The sequence below is a fragment of the Mustela lutreola genome, chromosome X (genome assembly GCF_030435805.1).
Source record: "Mustela lutreola isolate mMusLut2 chromosome X, mMusLut2.pri, whole genome shotgun sequence".
NCBI lineage: Eukaryota > Metazoa > Chordata > Mammalia > Carnivora > Mustelidae > Mustela > Mustela lutreola.
In genome coordinates, this window is record NC_081308.1 from 11,675,818 (window position 1) to 11,700,346 (window position 24,529).

Here is a 24,529-nt window from a genome sequence, read left to right on the forward strand (position 1 = left end):
GGCCAGGTTGGGAACAGGTGACTATTCACAGTCACAAGGGCCTTACACGAGTGATGGCATTGTGCTCCATCTGGATTGTGGTGATGGTTTGTCCATCTGGACAATTTTACCAAAAGTCTCTGAATTCTACACTGATGAAGGGTAATTTTCATGGTATGCAAATCATAGTTCAGTAAAATTTGTTTTAAACAAATCTAAGAGCAGAGGATAATTTAGGAGCCAGAAACTATTGCATCGAATCTCTGACAAGGAATTCTCTGGGAAATGTGCTGAAAATTATCAGTCAGGCAAATCAGCAGCCAAGGATTTGTAAGTCTGTTTTGATTGTAAGCTGCCCTAAGGGATCAAGGATCAGCGAGAGTATCATGAAAAATGTGTTTACCTTTGTTTTTACCAGAACATTCTGTAGAGGACTTACTTTTCAGAGTGGAGGAAATTAAAAATCCACTTTCTAGCCCTTCTGTTCAGATTTCCGTTTAGGGAACTTTCTGGAGCATTTATCTCTGGATGGAACCACATAGCTCATAAATAGTGTCCAGCACTGGGATGTCGATCCCTGCAAAGAAGTAAAAATATGAGTATGAAAAATTAAATGCAGACCTTACATCTTTTTACATGAATTTTTAATTGAGATATAACATGCACTTGGACAAGTATACGCGCCCGAAGTGTTCAGCTTGACAACTTTTCACAAACCGAACACATCTGTATAACTCTCACTCAAATCAATGAACAGAACATCGCAGAACCCCGGGGTACCATCGTGTTCCTTTCACTACATCCCACTGAGAGTACTCACTAGCCTGACTTACAACATCATAGCTCACGTGCTTGGTTTTGACCTTTACGTAAATGGGATCATAAAGCACATCATCGTCGTGTGTTATCTGTCTTTCTGTGAGACTGACTGACACTTTAGCGTGTGGTTGTAGTTTACTCTCAGTGCTGTAGAGGATTCCCCTGTGTGAATATACCCCTATGTTCATTTTATTGCCACTGTAACAAATCACTAATATTGAGTGACTTAAAGCAACACAAATTTATTTTCTTGAAATTTTGAAGGTCAAAAGTCTAACATAAAATGGGTCCACACAGCTGCATTCCTTCTGGAGGCTTTAGAGGGGAAAAAAATCCATCGCCTTGGCTTTTCCAGCTTCTAGGGGCCAACTATGTTCTTTGATTTCTGGCCCCCTCCTCTATCTTCAGGACCAGAAGGGTAGCACCTTGTGTTTAATATCAAATAAGTTTATTATCTTCCCCTTTAAATGGACATTTAGGTCATTTCCGGTTTTTATCGAATGGAAATAATTGTGCTATGAACATTCTTATATGTGTCATTTGATTTCACTGCTGGACGTGTGTATAGACTTTCTGGATTGTAGGGTATGTGCACAGTTGACCTCAGTAGATTCTGCAAACCACTTTTCAATGTGTTTATGCGCTCCGTACTGCAACCAGCCCAGTATGAGAGCTCCAGTTGCTCCAGATCTTTGCCTATACTTAGTACAAGCCCTTGTCTGCTTTTCCTTTCCTTTTCCTTCCTTCCTTCCTTCCGAAGAGCTAATGTACTTGGCTTGTTAGTTCCCAGTGCCTGAATCTGTGTCTCACTGTGATATATTAAAATCTCTTCTCCTCCAAAGCTGAAGATTCCTCGAGCAGTTCCCGTTTTCAGAATGAATGAACCATCCTCAAGTACCACCACGGCCCAGTATGACAGTGACTCCAAGAAAAACTATGGCTCTCAGCTGACTGTCAACACGCAGGGTACTCCAAGAGAAGATTGCCCTGACTGGTGGAAAGTAAGGAAACTGAAAAGGTAAACTTCAGCTCCCAGTTGGGCTCCCCAGCATGTAGGCTAGAATTACCCACAGCCTTGGATGTCAGCCTCAAAGCTGTGCACACGGGCCTTAGTTGAGAAGGGCCACCCTTTCCGAAAAGGCTCAGCGCTTGAGCCTGAAGTCTGGCCGAGCAGGTGCCCCGCTGGGACCAAAAGGCATGGACTTCCCATCTATGATCTGATCTACGATCTAAACGATCCTTGCGCATTTTATTCCCTCCTCTTTCTCTCCTCCTTTCCTCCAAATAACCCTACATGCCAGAACTTGGAAGCTTTAAAATATACCCTTTACATGAGGTAGTTCAGGGTGGGCTTACTTTTGTCCTGTGCTTACAAATGACAAGTAACCCTCCCAGCGAGGCCTTGGCTGCCTTCTCGGGATGGGCACCTTTCACCTTTCCTGACATAAGTCGTCTCACTTGTTTTTAATCAATTATTTTTATTAACATATAGTGTATTATTAGCCCCAGGGGTACAGGTCTGTGAATCGTGAGGCTTACACACTTCGCAGCACTCACCATAGCACATACCCTTAAGCCAAAAGTTGCTACCGAAGGCCAGACTGAAAATTACCTTGAAGGCTCCATACTTGATGTTCACTAAAGATTGGATTGAATCGCAAGATGACAATAGAAAAAGGGTCAAGTGACTGTCCTTCCCTCTTGCCCCAGCCTTCCTCCCCATCACGTTCTTCACTGTCTGACATCCCCTCGCCCAGTCATTAGCCTCCCTGCAGGGCACCGGGGTCTGTCTTTCCCAATAATGTAGAATATCCCTTGGCTCCCAGGCATCTCCTTTCTTTGTTTTCTCCCTCGTGCCCTTATTTTTTTTTTTTATTCTTTCCATCCTCATCATCCACCCAAAGCAAATGCCTCACTGTACCGGTGACACAGACACAGGGTCACACGGAACTTGAGAGAATGTAGGTGTACTCTTGCTGTTGCTTTTGGCATAACAAATTGCGGTGCTTTTCATTTCAAAGTGGAGCTAAGAGTCCAAGTGTATTAATCTATACCTCGCGCCTGAGGCGACATGTCCCATTTATTTGCCTGCAATCCAGTCTTCTTGTGGAAGGAGACCATCGAAAGACACAGATCCTAGGCGAGCGGGTGTCATGTCAGCTTTGTGCAAGGCCCCCTCCCTACTGGAAGCCCCAGGGATCCATTGAGGGAAATGTGTGGTGAAACTGATCAGTATTCAAATAAGTAGTCGGCACTATTAATTCACGGGGTGGGGGGTGTGGTTGTACAGCCACCAACGCCTGGATGGCTAGATCCTATCTTTATTGAAATTGTTGACATTTTTTTTCATCACAGATTTTTTTCATTAGTTTTTATCTTTAAAAAGTTTCATCAACACGTTACTGAGTTTTTCTGACACCCCCTTAGGTTCTGCACCCCAGATTCAGTCCCAACCTTGGATTTTTCCCTAGAACTTGAGAAACCTGGCCATCTGAGCAAAGAATCAATGAATCACTTCTTAGCCTGAGTAGCATCAGTGAGTGAAAGATGATGATGGCTTAAAGGTCTTGTGGATTGAATTTTATAAATGCCGTCATGAGTCTCAGCTCACATAAGTAGATAATACTTTCTATCAACTGCCCTCACGTGAGCTGCTTTTTAATTTTTTCCATTAAAGTATTCAAATATTGCAGAATATCCAGGGTACCTTCTCCTAGGTTATTTTCTATGCACATGTTACCGTGTGTAACATTTCTTTCTCTTCACTTCACATCTTGGGCATTTTTTCCCCATTTAAATACATGAAGTGACATTTAAGTTTTAATGTGAAAAAATATTGGATGGTGGTTACACATAACCTGCATTTTGCTCTCTTAGTCATTTTTAAGTATGTTAAAAATTGAGTTGAGAGGTGTTAGGGACACTCACACTGTCTTGTAAGCTCCTCGATTATTTTGAGTGTCTGTATAGTGTTCCATCATATGGATAAACCTCAGAGATGCACCATGGGTGGACATTCTCTGTGTGTTCTTAAAAGCAACATAAAAGCGAAAATTGCTTCCACCTTTTAAAATAAGAGTTTTCTTATGAAGGGATGAAGTAAAAAACAAAACAAAAACAAAAACAAAAAAACAAAAACCATGCTAGTGAGCAAGGCTCTTCGGAAGGCAGAGATGGCTCCTTCTCAGCGTTGAGGAAATGGAACTAGAGAAGCATTTCCTTGTTAAGGAAGCTTGTTGCTACAAAGGGTGGTTTTGAGAAACAGCCTGAGATAGGAAAGCGAGCAGGAAATAGGTCCTACCTTCCAAGCAAAACAGCATTTTCAGACTTTTCATTGCAATTGTAACAGCCAAGAGGAAAATAACATGTTAAAATATCTGAGTGACCGAATGCCTGCATAGCGACAAGAAAATCAAGGCAAACCCCGTCTAGATGATCTTTTCTAGTCACAGCTCTCTTTTGCTTAGGAAGCACTGTCCAGCTACCTCTGGTTATTGGGGTCCCTGAGGGACAAAAATGTGAAAAGGACTCATTGGCTTAAATTCCCAACCCAAGTGAAAGGTGACAGTCCCAATGTTCAAGGAAGCTCAAAGATATCTAACAAAACTATTTTTTCTTTTTTGACATTTATAAATAAACATGAATTTACAACATGTATCTTTTGTCGCAGCAACGAAGATTTTGCATCTGGCCACCAAAGGGAAAGGACAGTTGGAAATCACAGCACCTCCAAGATGTCATGGTAAGTCAAAGGCAGATCATTCCTTTACGTGTAGGATTTGCTTCCATTTGCAGGAAAACTAACCACATTTGCAATCATTTTTGCAACAAGACTTCACGTTTAAGGTAAAGACGAATCAAAAAATTCATGTAGTTTGTCTCTCTGAACCCTTCAGTCAGTCAGACTCGATGGCCCGTGGGTTACAGTTCTCCTCATCTTCTTCTTCTTCTGCCACGCTAGCAGGAGGAAAACCACCCAAAGCCAAGTAACTCTCCTCTAAGAATTGCTCTATACAAAACTCCCAACTTTTTTAACCTCCTACTCCAGCTGCTTCTGAAGGCATTTGTCTATTTCATGAGCCCACTCTTCCAAAAGAGTCAGGTACACCCATGTTCCCGGCGGCCTCCTGGAGCAAAGAGCCATTTCCTCATAAACTGGGCATGAACTCAACTTTTGAGTGGTTTTCTCTTCACTTGGCAGATACCTTCCCAAGTGCAAAGAGGGAATTTTATTTGTCAAGGTGAAAGCTGGGTAGGATTCGATGTTGCACTCCTAGATGGCAGGGGGGTTTTTGGTTGTGTTTTGGTTTGGTTTTGGGCATTCATGTCCTTCCCTCTCTTCTTAAGGGGGTTCCCCGAGTCAAGTTCATCTGAAGGAGAGGAAAACCTGGATGACTATGAGTGAGTTTGAAACTTCTCTGTGCTCCTCTAAACCTAACATAGATGTTTCTATTCCATTCTTCTCCAAAGTAATGAGAACATATGCCTCAAACTTGCTCAGGAGGCCTATATTTACTTGGGTAAACTCATGTGAGGTTCTGGGCCGCTTATCCAGATGATGGGTGAGAATGAGCTGGGCTGTTATTAAGTGAAATGATTTTCCTCAGTCTGGATTCTCTAAATTGCCTGTATATATTCGCTGGATTTATCATATACCTGGTGTCCCCTTCACTTGACTTTGTTTTCATAGATGCAGTATATGACATTTCTGCCGAGTTTTTCTGCCTTGGAGGTCTCTGGCCAGGGTGATGTTCGAAGGCTCTTATTAGCACTTATTAGTCCCGTCTATGAAGTTGTTTATGATACAGTAACAAGGGAGCGCAACTGAGACTTGAACATGACTGCATTTATGTTGAGAGAGTCCCATTCCCAGGGCGACCTTATCATTTAACATCCAGATTAGGACATTTTAGAAAGAGAAAAAGAGCACACTGTTACATATTATACTTGGACATGAGGCATGATCTGGACTGGTGAAGATACTGAGACAGTTTGGCCTAAGGGGTGCTTAAGGTCCTTTCCAAAATCTAAGACTGTGTCCTTCTACAAATAGGGACAAATAAGTCTCCGGGACTTTATTTAAAGTTGGCGTTAAGGAGACGTGGGATTGGCAGGGCAGACTATGTCTCCCGGATACCTGCTATCAAATGGTAGCCAACTCACTTGACCATCGGGATTATACATCTTTGCAGTTCTGTTTTTCTATGACTGTGCTCACTGAGATATTGGCTCTAGGTACATTGAGAGGTTTTATAAAGCACATGTCACTGTTTCGACTCTTCGTCTTACCTCTAACCCAGCGTAGCCCTTGGCTTTCGTGCCACATTAGGGAACACCTGCTGTAGGCCCCACCCCCACAAACACCATGGCCTTCTCACCACCTTCTAGTTCCCACTGACCTCTACCTTCCTCCCCAACATCTACCCTCAGGAAAGCCTCTGATGGAATAATTCAAACAAAGACATAAATGACTGAGAAATACCTGCACCCAAATTATCCAAAGATAACAGTACTTTGACAGATGAGAAAGATTTAAACCCAGGGGAGTGAATCCCTAATTATGGATGCCAGTCTTTAGCATTTCGATAAATTGGAAGTCTCTCTTTGATTTGGAAAGCCCAGATCTGACCATATGGACAGTCTTTACCTTCATCATTTCTATATTCAAGAGGGGCATGAGACGTGTGCCCTGGGGAAACACTCGGGAGAGACCTGCCCTCTTCCAAGTCCAAGAGATGCCGGAGGGCCATCAGGAGGACAGGGCTCAGCCTCTCACACTGTGCTCGGTGCCCCCACCTTCTTCCTCTGTCAGTGGTACTGAAGTATTTGTTTGGTGGACAGAACTTCAGGAGGAATTCTACTATGTTCTATTGAAGGCTGATGCACCGAAGTTTAGATGGAAAATCATACCTTAGGACCAGGCTTAAGCTTCTGCTGCTCTGGCAGTGAAATCTTTTTTAAAACAGAGCCAGGCCTCAGCAAAGTTATGACACAAGCAGAGTGTGTGTGTATGGGGGCGGGTGGGCAAGGCTTATTCACAGTTCCACTTTGCTTCTCCGGACCTCTGTCCTTATATTTGATCACCTTTTTCTTCTATCTCCCATAGGCATGTTTCCTGGATCATATTCCCTGAGGAGTCTCTTGATTAGCTGTGATTAGCTTAAAATACTGACTCAGAAGAAAATGATCAGTTCCTACCTCAAGTATTAATTATAGCATATCTATAAGGGTAGAGTTAGAAGAGACTTTTAAACTGATAAAATTCAACCCTCATCCTCATTTTGCAAATGGGCAGTTCCAAGGTCAGAAAAGGCCAAGTGGCTTGTCCAGAGCGTTCAGCTACTTACTAGGAAGCTATGTCTAGGATCCAAACCTCCCAGCTGGCTGGTGGCCCTTTCATTCCATGGGCCTCCACACCAGCTGACAAGCCCCGCCCCCCGCCCCCGCCCCGCCCCACCTAATACATCCTCACCCTCCGGTTCTTCTTTCCTCCTCAAGTGTTATCCTCTAGCCAGAGGGTCCTTGTGAGGCCCCCAACCCCTGCTTCACCACACCTCACACCCTGTTTGTTTCTCTAGTGTGACATTCTGGCCAAAGCCAGAAGACAGCGCACATAGCTGATCTCACATGAGAAACAAGTCTGGGGCCTGCTGAGCTCTACATAGTAAGATATGATGCTCTTGGCTCACTTAGTGAAGAAGGTAATATTTCAAGGTCATGTCTGGCTGTTCCACACCATTTATCTCTCAGGTCGCTGTGTTACTGGCTTAATATAACCATAGAGGCCTATCTAATTGCTATCCCACAAATAAAAAAATATTTGTTAGAAAAGCTTTTGCTGGGGCACCTGGATGGCTCAGTGGGTTAAGCCTCTGCCTTCAGCTCAGGTCATGATCTCAGAGTCCTGGGATCGAGCCCCATATCAGGCTCTCTGCTCAGCGGGGGGCCTGCTTCCCTCTCTCTCTCTGCCTGCCTCTCTGTCTACTTGTGATCTCTCTCTCTCTCTGTCAAATAAATAAATAAAATCTTTAAAAAAAAAAAAAAAAAAGAAAAGCTTTTGCTTTGAAAGTAGGTGCTATAAAGGGTGCTTCTATCAGATCATTAGAAGGAAAATACAGGGCTGAAAGATACGAACTTTCATCTTGTCATTGTGGCAACCCCACTTTCCCACTGGAATATTCTTTCCTTGGTCTCATCTCTGGCTCTTGTTCGAATCAGGGACACATAGGACGCACAGACTGGCCTGAAGGAGCCCAGTGTGAAACTGACACCCGGGCACCAGCCCAGACGCGTACTTGCGTGGTGGAGACACGGGAACCCGTAGTTCTGAAAAGCCCCCGGGGTGGGGGGGATCAGTCAGGTTGGGCAATCCCTGATCAAAGCCAATGCCTCATTGCACGGAGTGGAAAGCAGAGTGATGAGGGATCTGGTTACAAATTATTAACTCGCAAATTCGCCATTCTTTCCCATTGAAGCTGGTTTGCGGGTAACATCTCCAGGGCCCAGTCGGAGCAGTTACTGAGACAAAAGGTAAGTCGTCCAATCTTTAAAGGATCTCTCTTGGGCCCAGAGGGTAGTGCCTTGCTTCTCGTAGAAACTGGAGGGTTTACAGTTAAGGGCTCATAGTCCTGGGGCTTAGCGGGCCCTTCGCCTGTGGCTACCTCCTCTGTTTCCCATCAGCTCGTGCTGGGTAATAAGCCACTTCTAGATTGAGTGGTTTGAAACAAGATTCAGGAGTTCTCACCATTCTGGGCACGGGGTGCCACGGTTCTGCTCCTTGTGGTTGACACGGGCTTCCTCACAGCCTGGCGATCCCAAGGCCGGGTAGACACGGACAAGCCCTGGGGTTCACTGCAAGCAAGGATGCAATTTCGGCTTTTGTCACGCCTGCGAATGCCCTATTAGCCGAAGCAAGTCTGGTGGCCCAGCCCGGACTCAGTGTGGGGGGTGGGACTGCCCAGGGCAAGAATACGGAGACCTGATTGACAGCCTAGGTCATCTCTGTCCCTGCTCGGGAGCACCCAAACTGGAGTCCAGTTAACTTCTACCTGATTCTGTCACAAGATTGGCACGGAAATAACAGAAGCAAACTCTTTCCATCTGCAAAACTGATGCTGTGTTATAGTTCAACCTAGTAAAACACACCAGGGGTTTCTTTGAGGGGGTACTAGTGGGAACGTGATGACGTTATCACCGAACGTGGTGTCTTGTCACGTTGTCGCATTCTTAGCTTACTGTCTGCTCTTCGTAGTCTGGGTCTGCTTAGAGTTAGCGCAAGTCATTAAGAAAGACAAGTTGAGCATGGAACTTTGACAAATGCATCTTTGGTTTTCTAATACCTTCCAAGGTATTCTATCTGCAGGGATAGGTGGTTTTTAAGTGTTTTTTTCTGAAAGATTAAAATATCAGGCTTGCACAAATACAGACAAAATTATCGAAGAGGGTTAAAAACTAAGCGGAGAGGGGGAGTCCCATTGTGCAGGGTAGGTGTCTCAAGGAACTGAGCGAGAAAAGGAGGGAAGCTGAACTGTGGGTCCCCTTCCGTGCCAGCTGTTGGGTGACCTGGGCTGTCATTGACATTTAAAGTTGATTGAAAAGATCCATTTCCCTACCACCTACCAGAATAATGAAAATGTTTTCCATTCCTTCCACTCTTTCCTTCCTTTCCAGGGAAAAGAAGGTGCATTTATGGTTAGAAATTCCCGCCAGGCGGGAATGTACACGGTGTCCTTATTTAGCAAGGCCGTGGAGTAAGTATGCCATGGATGTCTTTCTTTTATCTTTTGTGTATGGTCTTTGAATACGCTGGCCATTTAGTCACGTCTGGGGAGAAGACACCATCTTTAAACAGGGCCCACCCATCCCAGGCAGCGGCGGAGTGCCCAGTGCACAGCACACCTCACTGAACACTTGTTAAAGGAATCTTGGCCTGTTCCCCTTTGACTTGGCCCTAAGCCTAGAAAGACAGGAAAAGCGCAATGGCATCTGCCCACCATTGGCCAGACCCACCTGCTGAGTTGAGAAACCCACCCCAGGGTGTGGTTTTTCGTCAGCCTCTCCATTAGAAGTAGAGCTAGCAGAAAGTTGGATCAGTGTATCTGGGTTCCCCAGATAGCTTCTTTCCAGGGTATTGTCCCCTTTTCGTGGCAAAGAGCTCTGGCTTGAAGCTGCACCTCAGGGTCCAACTCCTGACTTTACCATTTCAAGGCTTTAGGACCCTGAGCAAGTTTCTTAGCCTCTGTGCCTCGACTTCCCCATTTGAAGATTTTATTTATTTATTTAATTTTGAGAAAGAGAGAGAGCGCTCACGAGTGGGGAGGTGGGGGCAGAGGGAGAAGCAGGTTCCTGGCTGAGCAAGGAGCCTGATGCGGGGCTCGATCCCAGGACCCTGAGATCATGACCCGAGCTGAAGGCAATTGCCTAACCAACTGAGCCACCCAGGCGCCCTTGGCTTCCCCATCTGAAAAGGAAAAATAACAACTATTATGCTCTACTGATGAAGTGAGTTAATTCACATGGTGGACACAGCAGTGCTCAGCACAGGGTAAGCGCTTAATATACGGTCAGCAATCACAATGATATTGTCGTTATTGTGAAGGAGCGAGTCTAGGCGCACTACTCTTCTGCCCCGACACCCCTGCACATACGACACCCCCAGTCACCACCTGCAAGACACTGTCACCAACATCAGGATCCTCTGCCAGAGTTTTACAAGCCACTTTCCCATTGGCTGTTAGCTCTTTTGTTCCTTCTAATCACCCCGTGAAGCAAATAGGAAAGGTGTTTTCATGGGCACCATTCTACAGAGGAGATCTCTGAGGTTCCAATATTTCTCTTACTGGTTGGATGGCATGACCCTACTGTGAGCACCTGTAGGGTTTTTGGTCATAATGAGTGATTAAAAGGTTATTTTATTTAAGAATTTTTTTATGGACAATGTACCTCCAATTTGAGAGACTAAGAAGTGCCCTAAACAGCAACCCAGAATTTTCCAGTGCAGGAAGCTATGTCCCCAGTGCATCTCATGGACCAGTTTGCACACCTAGATGCCGGCCAAAGCCAACGCCGTAAGAACCAGAGGCAGAGATTTGTTTCATTGACTGTTAAGACTCTGTGACCCTCTGGCCCAGCAGCTTCAGCCAAACCTGGTATCAGTCAAGATCCTTGACACCAGGTTTATTTTTGAAGATGGCCTGGTAGGAAAAAACAGCAAAGAGATAATGAGTCAAGTGAAAATAATCCACATTCATGACTATGGAAGCCTTCTTTTATGAAACGCCATCAACAGGCTTGAATGAATTTCATGCTGAAACCGAGAACAAAGTAGCCATTTGCAATAAGAAGATGCCCCTTTCCCTGTTTGTAATTGCAGTTTTAACTAGGCTGGCATGACCGCGACGGATTTATCAACAGTTTCTTAAGCGCCAAACCTAGTGCAAATTGCTAGGTACAAGATCACATCCAATCTTTTTAACAACCAAATGAGGTTAGCTAGCAAGCAGAAGACATGGATGAAAGCCCAGTTCTCGACTGCTAGGCCATACTCTAAAACTGAAGACGGCCTATTGACGGCATCAATGCACCACTATCTTTCAAAATGAGCACAACACGGGAAACGTGTCTTACGTGGAAAAGGTCCAAGTTTGTGTGAGGAATTAAAGGACCTCCCCACCCATGTCATCTTGCATGCTCCACTCCCCAAAGAGCCTCTCCCCCATGCTCTGGGTGAAACACCCACAGCCTAATCACCTGTATCTCTGGCATTTTAATCTTCATTATTATCCTTAAAGAGAACTGGTGTTCAGAAGAATCATCATTATTTTAGACTGGCTAAGGGAGGAACCATGCAGAAAGTTGGAATTTTATTGTACACGCATTCTGTATGCACACAAAGGTGACACTGAGTTCAGAGGGGAACACTCTTCCGCAATTACCAATCATCACAGATAATAGAAATATATCATATAGCAATTTCTATATATAGAAAAAATATCAGATAGTAAGACTGAGAATGCCTCTCTGATTTCCCTCTCCAAAACTGGCAGATGCCTCTAAATTATCATTTAACCATTGTTGAATCAAGCTTCAGTTGATAATTAAAAGCATTCTAGGGGCACCTGGATGGCTCAGTCAGTTAAGCATCCGACTCTTGATTTCGGCTCACTGGTGATCTCAGGGTCCTGGGATGGAGCCCCATGTCGGGTTCTGCACTCAGTGGGGAGTCTGCTTAAGAATCCACTTTCTGGGGTGCCTGGGTGGCTCAGTGGGTTAAGCCACTGCCTTTGGCTCAGGCATGATCTCAGGGTCCTGGGATCGAGTCCCGTGTCAGGCTCTCTGCTCAGCGGGGAGCCTGCTTCCCTCTCTCTCTCTGCCTGCCTCTCCATCTACTTGTGATTTCTCTCTGTCAAATAAATACATAAAATCTTTAAAATGCAAACTATTAAAAAAAAAAAAAGAATCCACTTTCTCCTTCTCCCTCTGCCCTTCCCCTTGCTCCCTGTCTCTCCCAAATAAAAATATCTTTTTTTAAAGATTTTATTTATTTATTTGACAGAGAGAGAGATCACAAGTAGGCAGAGAGTCAGGCAGAGAGAGAGAGAAGCAGGTTCCCCGCTGAGCAAAGAGCACAATGCGGGACTGGATCCCAGGACACTGAGATCATGACCTGAGCCAAAGGCAGTGGCTTAATCCACCGAGCCACCCAGGTGTCCCCCAAATAAAAAAATCTTAAAAAAAAAAAAACACTCTAACATTCTTTCTTCCTTACTAGTGATAAAAAAGGAACTGTCAAGCATTACCATGTACATACAAATGCTGAGAACAAATTGTACCTGGCAGAAAACTACTGTTTTGATTCTATTCCTCAGCTTATCCACTACCATCAACACAATTCAGCAGGTAATCTATTTCAGTTTTTCTTTCATGGGTCCTTGTTAATAAATATCAATTTTCTGGGATATAGCCAGTCCTCCCAATATTCTTAATATTATTGGGAATCATGAAAATAAGAATAAATATGTTTTCAAGCTAGATACCTGCTATGATTTTTAGCCTACGTTTCCTGGAACATTTCTGTCTCTAAGCTGCCAGAAAAATGAAGTAGCATAAGCTGAGAGACTTAGAAGTAGAGATTCTCTTTATAAAAATATTTGTTGCCTTTTTCTGGCCCTAGAAATAAGTTGATCACAAAATTCACACATTATAGAAATGTTTACCATGGGAGAGAGGACCTCCATGGACAAGTTGTTGTCTGTTCTGATGGAATTTTTTGCTATGCTGATGCTAACATTTATTTATTATATGTATTAATGATTTATATGCATATATGTATGCACATTATATTTTTATGGAGATGAGATCATTCCACACGTACTACTTTTCAGCTTGCTGTCTATATTCAACATGTCTCAGTGGTCTTTCCAGGCAAATACATATAGCTTATGGTCTATTTAAGAGCTACATAGAATTCTATTGTAGATTTGCTCCGTAATCTATTCACTAACCCTGTATTGATAGTGATTGGATCGCATACAGTATTTACACGTTATAACTGATGTTTCAGTGCACAGGCCTGTGCCCGTGGTTCTGTATGGGTGTCTCTGTAGCCAAATTCCCTAGAGGTGGAATTTCTAAGATAACAGTTAAGAAGATTTAAAGTGGAGACATTTTCAAATGCTTTTTAGAGATGTGCCCTCCCGCCAACGGCAATCTCCTTCATCCTCGCCAACACTGGGTACTATTACTCTTTTTAGATTTTGCCTAATCGACCGGTGAAAATGTATATAGAAATTCCTTCTATTGGAGGCGGGAACTCCCTGGTGTGGTGATCATTTCACGTTACAGATGTGTCAGATCATCACACTGCATACCTCTAAAGTTATGTAAGTCCGTAACATCTCAATAAGCTTAGAAAAAAGAAATGAGAAATTAAAAAAAGGAAGTCTCCTCTAATGCCTCTTCTAGACAAGTGTCACTTGTGAACGATGAGTGGATGGATTTCCAACAGCAAGGAAACCTAAGCCGTGGGCGCAGCATCAAATTTGTTCGAGTCTGCCTGACTTGATTACATGCACATAGGGGAACTAGCCTTACTCCCTGGCTTTGATTTTGGTCCTCACTTCTGTTTTTCCTTTGTTCCAATTTTCTCAATTGTATATTTTAAACTCTTGCACCTCAAAAGTGCCCTCAAAAAGTATTGTATAGACACAAATTTCTGAGTAGAATGATTCTATTCCAGAGAATGCCCAAGAAACTCCGCAGGGTTTAGGAAGAAAACATTAAAATCTTTCTTTAGATTTTTCTCAAAATCTCCTTTTCTATTATGAGTGTATTTTATGATTCACATTATGTATTAATACAGTAGCCATTGTATGCATGTATTTTGGAGAAGTGAGCTAGTTTTTTTTTTCTGATTAAAAGTTTGAGATTTGAAACATGGGATATAAAAAGTAAAGCGATATATAGAAAAAGGAAAGAGAGAAAAAGGACCCGTTTGATAGTTTCCAGGACTTAGAAAATATCACACGTTTAGGCAAGAAGCATTTTTTAAATGAATTCTTTCCAACCACTATACATACTGTGATAATTTTAGCCAAGTTTTATCATAACTTGATGTAAACAACGAAAATGACCGCTTCATGCAACTTAGTAATAGGTTCCATTTTTTAAAATCGAATGGTTGGCTTTTTATTTTGTGCCCTTCTGTACAGTTTGGGTTTTTCTTTTAACCAGATGTATGTGCCGTGTGTATATGTATTTAAATATAGGGCTATAAAAAGAACAAAAATGGGACACTTTTTTAAATGAAAGATTCTGTTGAGCAACTAATTTGATCAGATTCTTAAAAGTCACATAAATTTGTTCTACTCTTTCCATTTTTGCTTTACATTGAGCTCATTAGTCAAGCCAAGCAAGTCAATACAGCTACAGGGTGAATGGGGTCAGAATGGATCTCCTCTCTCCGTCATGACATCCTGAACCTGGTGTTTTTCTGGCTACACTGGAGAGCGCAGGGGTGTGACCCGGTGTGATGTCGTGTGATGTGACATGATGTGATGATATGGTGCTGATTCCATTGCAGGTATGATCACACGACTCCGCCACCCTGTGTCGACCAAGGCCAACAAGGTTCCCACCTCCGTGTCCTTGGGAAGTGGTATGAATGCACACCTGGGCTCTTAAACTCCATTTCCCACCATTTCTGGTTAAAAATTTATATATCTATATTTACTTCAAAAAAGAATATATAGGGGCGCCTGGGTGGCTCAGTGGGTTAAGCCGCTGCCTTCGGCTCAGGTCATAATCTCAGGGTCCTGGGATCAGCAATAATGTTTGTCCATTTTCTTTAAAAAAACAAAAAAGCAAACTTTTCTGTCCTCCTGACCTAACTCTGTCATCTCCTCAGCCTTACCAAAAAGACTACCCAATTTGTCCTCTTTTTAGACCCGGTCGGCAGCCTCTAGAACGCCACTGCCTGTCCTTTCTCCTTCCGGGCTTCTGTACCTGTTCAGGGAGCCTGTTTTCAACCGTGTGTATTTAGGATCAAGACACCCACCCAGATAACAGTTTAGTCTGCTTTATAAGAAAACACTAGTGATTTTTTTTTTTTTACCAAGCTAAGAGCATTGCACACATCTTGACACCAGGCATTTCCAAGACACCTCTGGGTGGCAGAGTGTTTTAGGCCTTTTGTCAAGAACTATGGCTGCCTCCAGAACAGTACTGTCCGTAAGACACATTTAAGTGATCAGCTTAAAATGAAAAGTCTTGCTGTTCTTCATGTTGTCAATATGGAACTCATTGGAGAACAAAACTCTTGGGAAGCTGCCAGCCCCAAAGCCTTCTATTCTCATTTTAAAGAGTGTCTGTCTTGCCTTGTTAGGAATATGGGAACTGAAAAGAGAAGAGCTAACCCTCCTGAAGGAGCTGGGAAGCGGTCAGTTTGGAGTGGTCCATCTGGGCAAGTGGAAGGGGCAGTATGAAGTTGCCATTAAGATGATCAAGGAGGGCTCCATGTCAGAAGATGAATTCTTCCAGGAGGCCCAGACCATGATGTAAGTTTCTTCTGAGGAATGGCCCTTTGGTCCTCACCATGGGGGAGAAGTTCATGCTAATGGGTCTTTCCCTAACATTTGCAAGGCCTAGAGCAAGCGTCTGCGTATCACAGGTATACTTAGAAGTTATAAATCAAGCTGTTAACTAAAATCAGTTCTATGCCCCTACTTTGACAAGTGTACCCCCGTAACAACCAGAGAGACCATGCAAGTTTAGAATTCTCAAGACTCTTTAGAGAAACCAACCTCTGGCCCATGTCACCCCCCCCACACACACACCCTCCACCAACTAAGGCACCAGTATTGCCCTTTCTCAGCCTGCTTTTTCATCATCTGATAAATAAACATACCCTTCCTAACGCGCCTCAGCTCCCAGCACAGTTTGCGATGCAACTAAGTGTCCTCTCTGAGCTGGCCCTGTACGCTCACTCTCTCTCTCTCTCTCTTCCTGCCTCCTCATGGTGAAGAAGACTTTGAAATGTGACCAGCCACCCAGGTGTGCCTATGACTTTTCTGATTAAGCACCAAAATTACTGTAATCTAGGGGCCCCCGCAGTGCCAAGTCAATTGGGATAGCTGGTCGTCCTGCCTTTAGGGAACTAACTAAGGATTGTATGGGAAACAGTTCCTGGAAGGATTCTGATCAAAGACTGCTGAAATCCTAGCCTGCTGCTGAATAAGGGCACTTTTAAAAAATGTTAAACACTTACATGGCATTTTCCAGCATTTCTCTGACTACTTTGTAAACATTAATGCATTCAGTCCTCCCAAGAAGCCTGGGAGGGATGTACCATTGCTATCTGTGTTTTATAGGAAACTGAAGCACAGAAATGTTCAGTAAGGGGTCCGAGATCAGGAAGTTAGTAAAAGTGGTAGAGCAGAGACGCAAACCCAGGCAGAACTTGCAGCCCATTTCCTTAGTCATCCTTTTGTGAAGACCAAAGCTACCAAGAGAGTCAGAACAATCACTTTGACCACAATGGTGGAATTGTCTGGAAGCAGAGGTACTATGTGAACACGAGCCTGGCTTCGTGGGCATGCAACCTGCACTGTGTTGAGGGCCCCCACCCTTGGGAGGGCTCTGCACTCTATTGTTCTGATGTCACCAACTTGAAATTCTTTTTTTAAAGATTTATTTATTTACCTTGAGAGAGAGAGAGAATGGGGCAGGGGAGGGACAGAGGGCGAGGAAGAGAGACTCTCCAGCAGACTCCCTGTTGAATGTGGAGCCTGATGCAGGGCTCAATCTCACAACCCTGAGTTCAGGACCTGAGCTGAAATCAGGAATCAGATGCTCAGCTGACTGAGATACCCAGGTGCCCTGCCATTTTGAAATTTTTCCTACTTCTTAAATAAGGATCCCTGCATTTTCACTGCATACCAGTCCCTGCAAATTATGTAGCCTGTTTTGCCTTTGACAACTATGCTGTCACAAAACTGGGAAGGAGACCAGAGATGTTCTCCTTCTGTAGGACAGAAAAAAGCTAGCGGAAACTCCCTTAGGCTCACTGTATAACCCATGTTATGGTGTAACTTCAAAACATTTTTTTTTGCTATTAGAGGACTGGTAATCACACAGAATCATAAAAGGTCATTAACAAATCACCTAGTCTTAAAGAAGAAAATCAAATGGCTCCCTATGGGGAGAACGTTGTAGCTCAGCTGTGATGGTCATATTGAGGCCTATTCTGTGGGCAGTAGCAGTTGCCATGATGTTCCCACCACATGGCCCTTGGGCAGTGACTGAATTTACTCAAGGAACAGCTTTTTTGGGTGCAGGACCTTGTCCCAGCACTAGCTTTCCCTCTACAGGGAGGAATGCTGAGTTCTAGGCCATTCTCTAAAAGAGGTAAAAGAGGCCTAACAGAGCTCATAGCTTTGAGCAACTTGATAAGGCATGTCGTTAAACTAAGAAGGAAGGAAAATCATGATTTAAATAGTTAAAACTATTGGGGCGCCTGGATGCCTCAGTGGGTTAAAGCCTCTGCCTTCAGCTCAGGTCATGGTCTCAGGGTTCTGGGATCGAGCCCCACATCGGGCTCTCTGCTCAGCGGGGAACCTGCTTCCCTCTCTCTCCCTCTCTCTGCCTGTCTCTCTACCTACTTGTGATCTCTGTCTGTCAAATAAATAAATAAAATCTTTAAAAATAGATAAATAAATAGTTACAACTATTTAACTATAACTATAGAAAATAACAATTTTAATAAATGCTCGGGGCGCCTGGGTGGCTCAGTGGGTTAAGCCGCTGCCTTCGGCTCAGGTCATGATCTCGGGGTCCTGGGATCGAGTCCCGCATCGGGCTCTCTCTGCTCAGCAGGGAGCCTGCTTCCTCCTCTCTCTCTCTGCCTCTCTGCCCACTTGTGATTTCTCTCTGTCAAATAAATAAATAAAATCTTTAAAAAAAAAAAAAAAAAAAAAAAAAAAATAAATGCTCATTAAAAAATTCTGAAATCGACACATTAGCTTGAGATTTCCTTTACACATCTGAACATTAAAGAATCAGCCTGTAAACTGAACAATTACATGGACAAGCGGACGAACACCGTAATAGCAGAGCATCCGTCTGCCGTGACTTACCTGAAAGCACTATGTCAAGTGGTTACCACCTTTTAAGTTTATTATTGAAAGATAATATGGGGTGCCTGGGTGGCTCAGTTGGTCAAGTGTTAGAGTCATGATTTCAGCTTGGTCGGTGATCTCAGGATCATGGGAAAGGGTCCTGTGCAGGGTTCTTCACAGGAAAATCTGCTTGAGATTCTCTCTCTCCTTCTCACTCTGCTCCTCCCCCTACTTGATCTCTCTAAAATAAATACATCTTTAAAAAGAAAAGATAATGTAGCAATAATGTCAAATGAATTTTTTTTAAAAAAGAAAGAAAATCACAGCTGATCTCACTTTCCTACCACGTCAACGATTTTCATTTTTCCTGCACCTTTCATATTCCGATACAATTGTTTTTTGAGAAGGAAGTGTTTGAACTTCAAAACTGAGCAAGTTTAAAGAGATGCTTTAAAATGGAAGTGATTGTCCTTAGTGTGTAGCTTCCTCAAAAATCAGCCACCGAATTCTCTAGATGCCAGGGGGGCACTCAACGGCATTTCTGAGAAATTACAGAAACTTCTGTTTCTCTGTAGGACAGGCGAACCCAGCACCCACAACTGCCCAGCTGCTGTTAGGGTTGTCAATGTTTACTAGGAGGCAGCTTTTTTTTTTCCTTTTGCCTTCAAAGGCTGATGTTCCCAGAATAAAATTTGCAATTTTCCCCGCTCTTTCTCTGTTCAAGTAGAAGGGGGATGGAATTAAAACCAGCACAAACTGAGCGTGATTCTTGTTCAGGACATCTGGAAAATGGAGTATGCAAATTGAGTACTAATCTTTGAAAAATCTGTGGTTTCCAGGAAACTCAGCCATCCCAAACTGGTGAAATTCTACGGTGTGTGTTCAAAGAAATACCCTATATACATAGTGACTGAATATATCACCAATGGCTGCTTGCTTAATTACCTGAAGAGTCATGGCAAAGGACTTGAAACCTCCCAGCTCTTAGAGATGTGCTACGATGTGTGTGAAGGCATGGCCTTCTTGGAAAGCCACCAGTTCATACACAGGGACTTGGTAAGCAAAGCCACTGGCCCTTCAAAGCAAGCAAGGGGTCCACGGTCCCCCGCTCCAGTGCTGGAGCCCTTGGGAAGGCTGGCAAGGAAGGCATCTCCACTTGTACTTTGCTCCCTTGTGACTTGCCCGATAAAATAAGATAAAATAAAATAGTACAGAAAGAGAAGAAGCTGTCATGATTTATGTAGCTGTGTTGGGGTATGGAGGAAAATAGATAAAAAGGAAACACTTTGGTCGTTTTAGTGTGTCTCACAACCATGAAATCCAAGTTGGCCTTTGCTCCAGGAAGGGCTTAGTGCTAAAGCAGTCAATGAACACCATCATGGAGAAAACAAAACCAGAAGGAAATGAAATTTATGTGTGTCTTTGGCTCAGGGTGGTAGCGGGGGTGGGGGGCATTCTGCTTGGTATGCCCTGCTGTCTACCCTCAGAGATTGTCTTCTGCTGAACAGCAAACATGCCATGAGTGCTGGGCCAGCATTTATGTCTTCGAAGCACCTGTGAATGCGTGGGGCCCCAGTGGTGGAGAAGGAACCCCCAGAAATGACTTTTCCCTTCTTGTTGACGAGCTGAGAGTCTGTGTTGAATGTGTAATCCCCTTCATGCTGTTTGACAAGGGTGGAGGCTTGGGTGAAAATACTGATGGGAGCACAGTTTCATTTGAAAAATGGAGAATTGCAAAGGCAAAAAAGACTTCTCAACATTTGGGGGTTTGATAGGCGATCTTAGATTTTGTGAGAACTCTGCCAGAGAGAAGGAAAATCTTGGATTCTGAGGTGGGGAGATTCTTGGCTGATTTTACTACTTGGTAATGTTGTTTTTCCTCCAAAGGCGGCTCGGAACTGCTTGGTAGACAGTGATCTCTCCGTGAAAGTGTCTGACTTCGGCATGACCAGGTAAGCCAGCTCCAGCTAAATGCCAGCAGAACGGTGGGCCTTGCAGCCATGGACAACATGGTCTGGACTGGGGCTTTTGAAACCTGGATTCTCCCCCTAGTACCTCTGACCACCTAGGAAATGTGGTTTGCCTCATTTCTTCACCTGGAAGATGGGTTGTTCTTCAGAAATTATCCAAAGTCCCTTTTCATTTGTTCAAAATCCTGATCAATATTTTGTAAACTTATAAACAATTCCAGGAAAGAATAATATTAATAGATATTTATATATATATAATTTAATATAATAATAATAATATTAATAGGTATTTTATATTTAAATAAATATTCATAAATTATATAATATATAATTATAAATATATAATTAACTATATATAAATATATGATTAACTATATATCACTATATTAAAATATATTATAACATATTATGATTATATATAATTATATTAAAATATATGACATAATATATAATATATAATTACATATAATTATACATTATATTAAAATATATAACATATCTTATATATAATAAATTATATATAATTATATATGAAATTTATACATAAAACATATAGAAATTTTTATATAATATATAAACTATATATAGATTTATATAATTATAAATTATATATTAAATGTTAATAAATATAAAATGTAATGTTATAGTCAGATTATTGGGATAAATATGTTTATATATATATTTTTTAAGTCAATCAAGGCTCCCTTAGCCCTTTCTTTTTATCTCTTAATATTCATCCAAATAGGCATAGCATTAACACTTGGAAAGTTTTTGTTGTCACGTCATTAAATTTTCTGTATCACCAAGTAAGGCATGAGAGTACACTTTGAGATTCTCTTAGCTGGCATTCTATCACCACTTTATGATTTAGAGAAATTGTTTTAGGACAGCTGTTTGGAAGAGTCTTCCATTTTCTTTATTCTGAATCTCCCTACTATGTAAGCCTCAGAGCGAGGGTTCACAGTTCTACATGGAAACGAAGAGGCCCATGCTGGCCTTTCCATTCAGCAAATATTTCCTGAGGACCCGCATGATGCCGAGGTCTTGTGGCAGACGCTGTGATGAGTAGGAAAGGCGCTGCCTTCAGAAGGATCTGCTTCGCTCAGAGAGCAAACAGACGTCGACACTGAGGCCCAGTGCAGCTATAAAGTTGTGTCGGTTCAACATAAACACACATAATTCTGAGGAGGAACAGTGTAGTTTCAGAGAAGTTGGAAGAGTTGACTAATGCCAGCCCTATATTCAGCATACCTAGCCCTAAGACACCATAGGAGGATCTGGGGTTTTTCAGTTTATTTGTGTATTTTTTTAGTAAGCTCTATGCCCAACGTGAGCCTCAAACTTACTGCCCCGCCATCAAGAGTCACACGTCCTCCATCTGAGCTAGCTGGCTGCCCAGGAGGATCTGATTTTTTTTTTTTTTTCTTCTCCAAAATGCAGTATTGGGAAGTGCTCCTCTTCTGGGACACCTCAACCTCTGTCAAGATGTCCCTTGAGTGGCATCTTCCTCGCCATCACCCCAACCACCATACACCACGCCTCCTGAGCCAACACCCCAGCTGTGTTACTGTCTGAATGTGAGAAAAAGAGCTGCTCGTGGCTTCATAGGGTGGGGAGAAGTTCCCAAGACAGGGAAACCGATGCCCACCTTATTCTCAAAGTGGGACTATTGGCTGTTGTGTCAGCATCCAGGGAATATACTGTCAAGTTCTTTGTAGCTTAGGAAAGGGGACACACAACGTCTTGCTCTGAATAAGGAATCCTGGAGGTCAGGCACCAGGCCCTGTTGGTCACGAGGTCCTGTGGCGACACTATTCAGAAGCCTGTGACTTCACTTGATCCCGATGACTTGAAGGAAGGTTTAAACCATGAGCAGGACCCAGTACTAGGGTAGTCTCTGGGTGTACTAGGGTAGAGGAGCTGAGGGGGTCGGGGGGTTACGTATGGAAGGGATTTTATGTAATTCTGTGAAAGTGTGATTATTGCTATTAATATTCTTATTCTATTTGTAAAATATTCATAGGTTAAATAAATATTAATATATTATTCATATAATACAAATATTAATATTATTAATATTTCAAAATGATATTTTCTGACATTTTAAGCTACAGTAAATATCTCTTAACACGTTTTTGGTGTGTAAAGTATATCCAAAATTTCAGTCTTCATAATTTTCCTTTTCCTTTTCTTTTAAAGATTTATTTTATTATTTATTTTAGAGAGTGAGCAGGAACAAGTTGAGGGGAGGTGCAGAGGGAGAAAAATCACAAGCAGACTCCCTGCTGAGCACAGAGCCAGCTGTAGGGCTCGAGTCCACAACCTGAGATCAGAACCTGAGCCAAAACCAAGACTCAGCTACCACCCAGGAACCCCTCGTTTTTTTTTAAAAGAGTCATTATTTGCTTTTTTTCTAGGCATATACATGGGGTTCCCCTCTATTATAGAAATAATACATGATTATTGTAAGAAATATACGCCCCCTACCCCTTCCCCTCATTTTCAGCACCAGGAGTAACTACCGCTTACACATGTGATCGATGTCTTCTCACACTTCATTTCTGAGTACACCCAATCATATCCACAAGTCTGTGCATTTATCATTTGTTCCCACAAAAATGGTGAAACAGGGGAAGGGGATTAAGAGTCCACTGGCCTTGAGGAGCTCTGAGTAACACATGGAAGTGTTAAATCACTAGATTGTACACCTAAAACTCATGGAACGCTGTACATTAACTATGCTGGACTTAAATTTTTTAAATAGAATTACACTCTAGATACCTACTTTTGCACATACCTGTTTTCCATGGACATTTTTTTTTATTTTGGTAAATACCAAAATATTTTGTTTCATAAATGGCCACATACTGTTCTACCACAGTAATGGGCTATAGCATATTTAATTGTTCTTCAACATGGGGACATGGAGACTGCTTCTATTTTTATCATTATTATATAGTGCATACTTCTTGAATATATCTTTTTATTGTCTCCATACCTCCAGAGGATATTGTCATTCATCATTGTTTATAACAGCAGATTAGAAGCAACTTACAAGGTGAAACCAGACACTGTTAATCCACAAGAGGGAATGCTATTCAGTCATTAAACATGATGCCACAGAAGAAAATGTAACCACATGGGGAAAGTGGTTCTTGCCATGCCATTAAAGGAAAAAGCAAACCTCAGTACGGCAGAAACCCAATTTTGTGCATATTATATGTAGAACAAAAGATTGGCAAGTACAAGCCAAGATGTATCTTGAATGTTAGAATTACAAATTATCTTCAGGGTGAGATTGAGTCATTTTATTTTGACATTTTTGTGTTTTTCTCTATTTCCCAAATGGTTTTGCATTCTGATTTTGGTATTTGCAAAGTTAGATATAATGTAAGGCTTACAAGTCATATAAGCAGCCTTTGGCTGAGCTACACACTGAAAGGAGCAGAAGTTCTAGAAAACTGAGGCATTCCCCTGACACTGCGGGGCTCTGTGTCTTCAACCTGCCACAGAGGCGATGGTGGCCCACAGAGGGCTTCTCATGCTGTGCAGCGTAGTGACTTGAGGTCTGTGTTAATGTTTCCCCCACAGGTATGTTCTTGATGACCAGTACGTCAGCTCAGTAGGAACCAAGTTTCCGGTCAAATGGTCAGCCCCAGAGGTGTTTCACTACTTCAAGTACAGCAGCAAGTCAGACGTGTGGGCGTTCGGTAAGCATGTGGCCACACGGGCCCCAGCCCTGTTTTGTAAGCTCACTTCCATAACAGGAAACCACAAGGGCAGCAACATCCATTTTTAGCAAAAGCCCCGTGCACTTGTGAAAGGACCTGTATGGTCTGAGATAAGCAAGAGACTGAAGACGATGGTGACCTTTGCTTGGGCCAGTGTCAGGATGTCTGCCCCTACTGTAGAAAATCCGCATCCTGCTAGCGTCTTTGTATCCAACCAGAGGAGATAAAATCTCCTCCACTGAAAACTGTGAACAGTTTTAAAGGAGTCATTGAGAACTAGAGCTGAGTTTGCGTGAAGTCCAAAACGTTAAACAGCTTGAGATGTAGTCATGGACTTTCAGCGTGAAAGCAGCTGTGGCCACCATTCCCTTCGGAAGGGACCAACCCTTTGGGCATGCCTGGTGTCAATCCCAAATTC

The 24,529-nt window shown here is 42.8% G+C and overlaps 1 protein-coding gene across 2 annotated transcripts in view; it reads left to right on the plus strand.

Annotated features, from left to right (window-relative positions):
• The window catches only part of BMX (BMX non-receptor tyrosine kinase), a 49,151-nt gene that overhangs the window by 19,249 nt on the left and 5,373 nt on the right, over positions 1 to 24,529 (plus strand). For both annotated transcript variants that reach the window (XM_059158019.1, XM_059158020.1), the window contains exons 7-17: positions 1,641 to 1,816; positions 4,469 to 4,540; positions 5,146 to 5,199; positions 8,274 to 8,328; positions 9,469 to 9,548; positions 12,569 to 12,696; positions 14,879 to 14,953; positions 15,680 to 15,851; positions 19,250 to 19,466; positions 20,298 to 20,362; positions 23,972 to 24,090. In XM_059158019.1, coding sequence (XP_059014002.1) covers positions 1,641 to 1,816; positions 4,469 to 4,540; positions 5,146 to 5,199; positions 8,274 to 8,328; positions 9,469 to 9,548; positions 12,569 to 12,696; positions 14,879 to 14,953; positions 15,680 to 15,851; positions 19,250 to 19,466; positions 20,298 to 20,362; positions 23,972 to 24,090 — 1,213 coding nt within the window. The remainder of the gene's footprint in view (positions 1 to 1,640; positions 1,817 to 4,468; positions 4,541 to 5,145; positions 5,200 to 8,273; positions 8,329 to 9,468; positions 9,549 to 12,568; positions 12,697 to 14,878; positions 14,954 to 15,679; positions 15,852 to 19,249; positions 19,467 to 20,297; positions 20,363 to 23,971; positions 24,091 to 24,529) is intronic.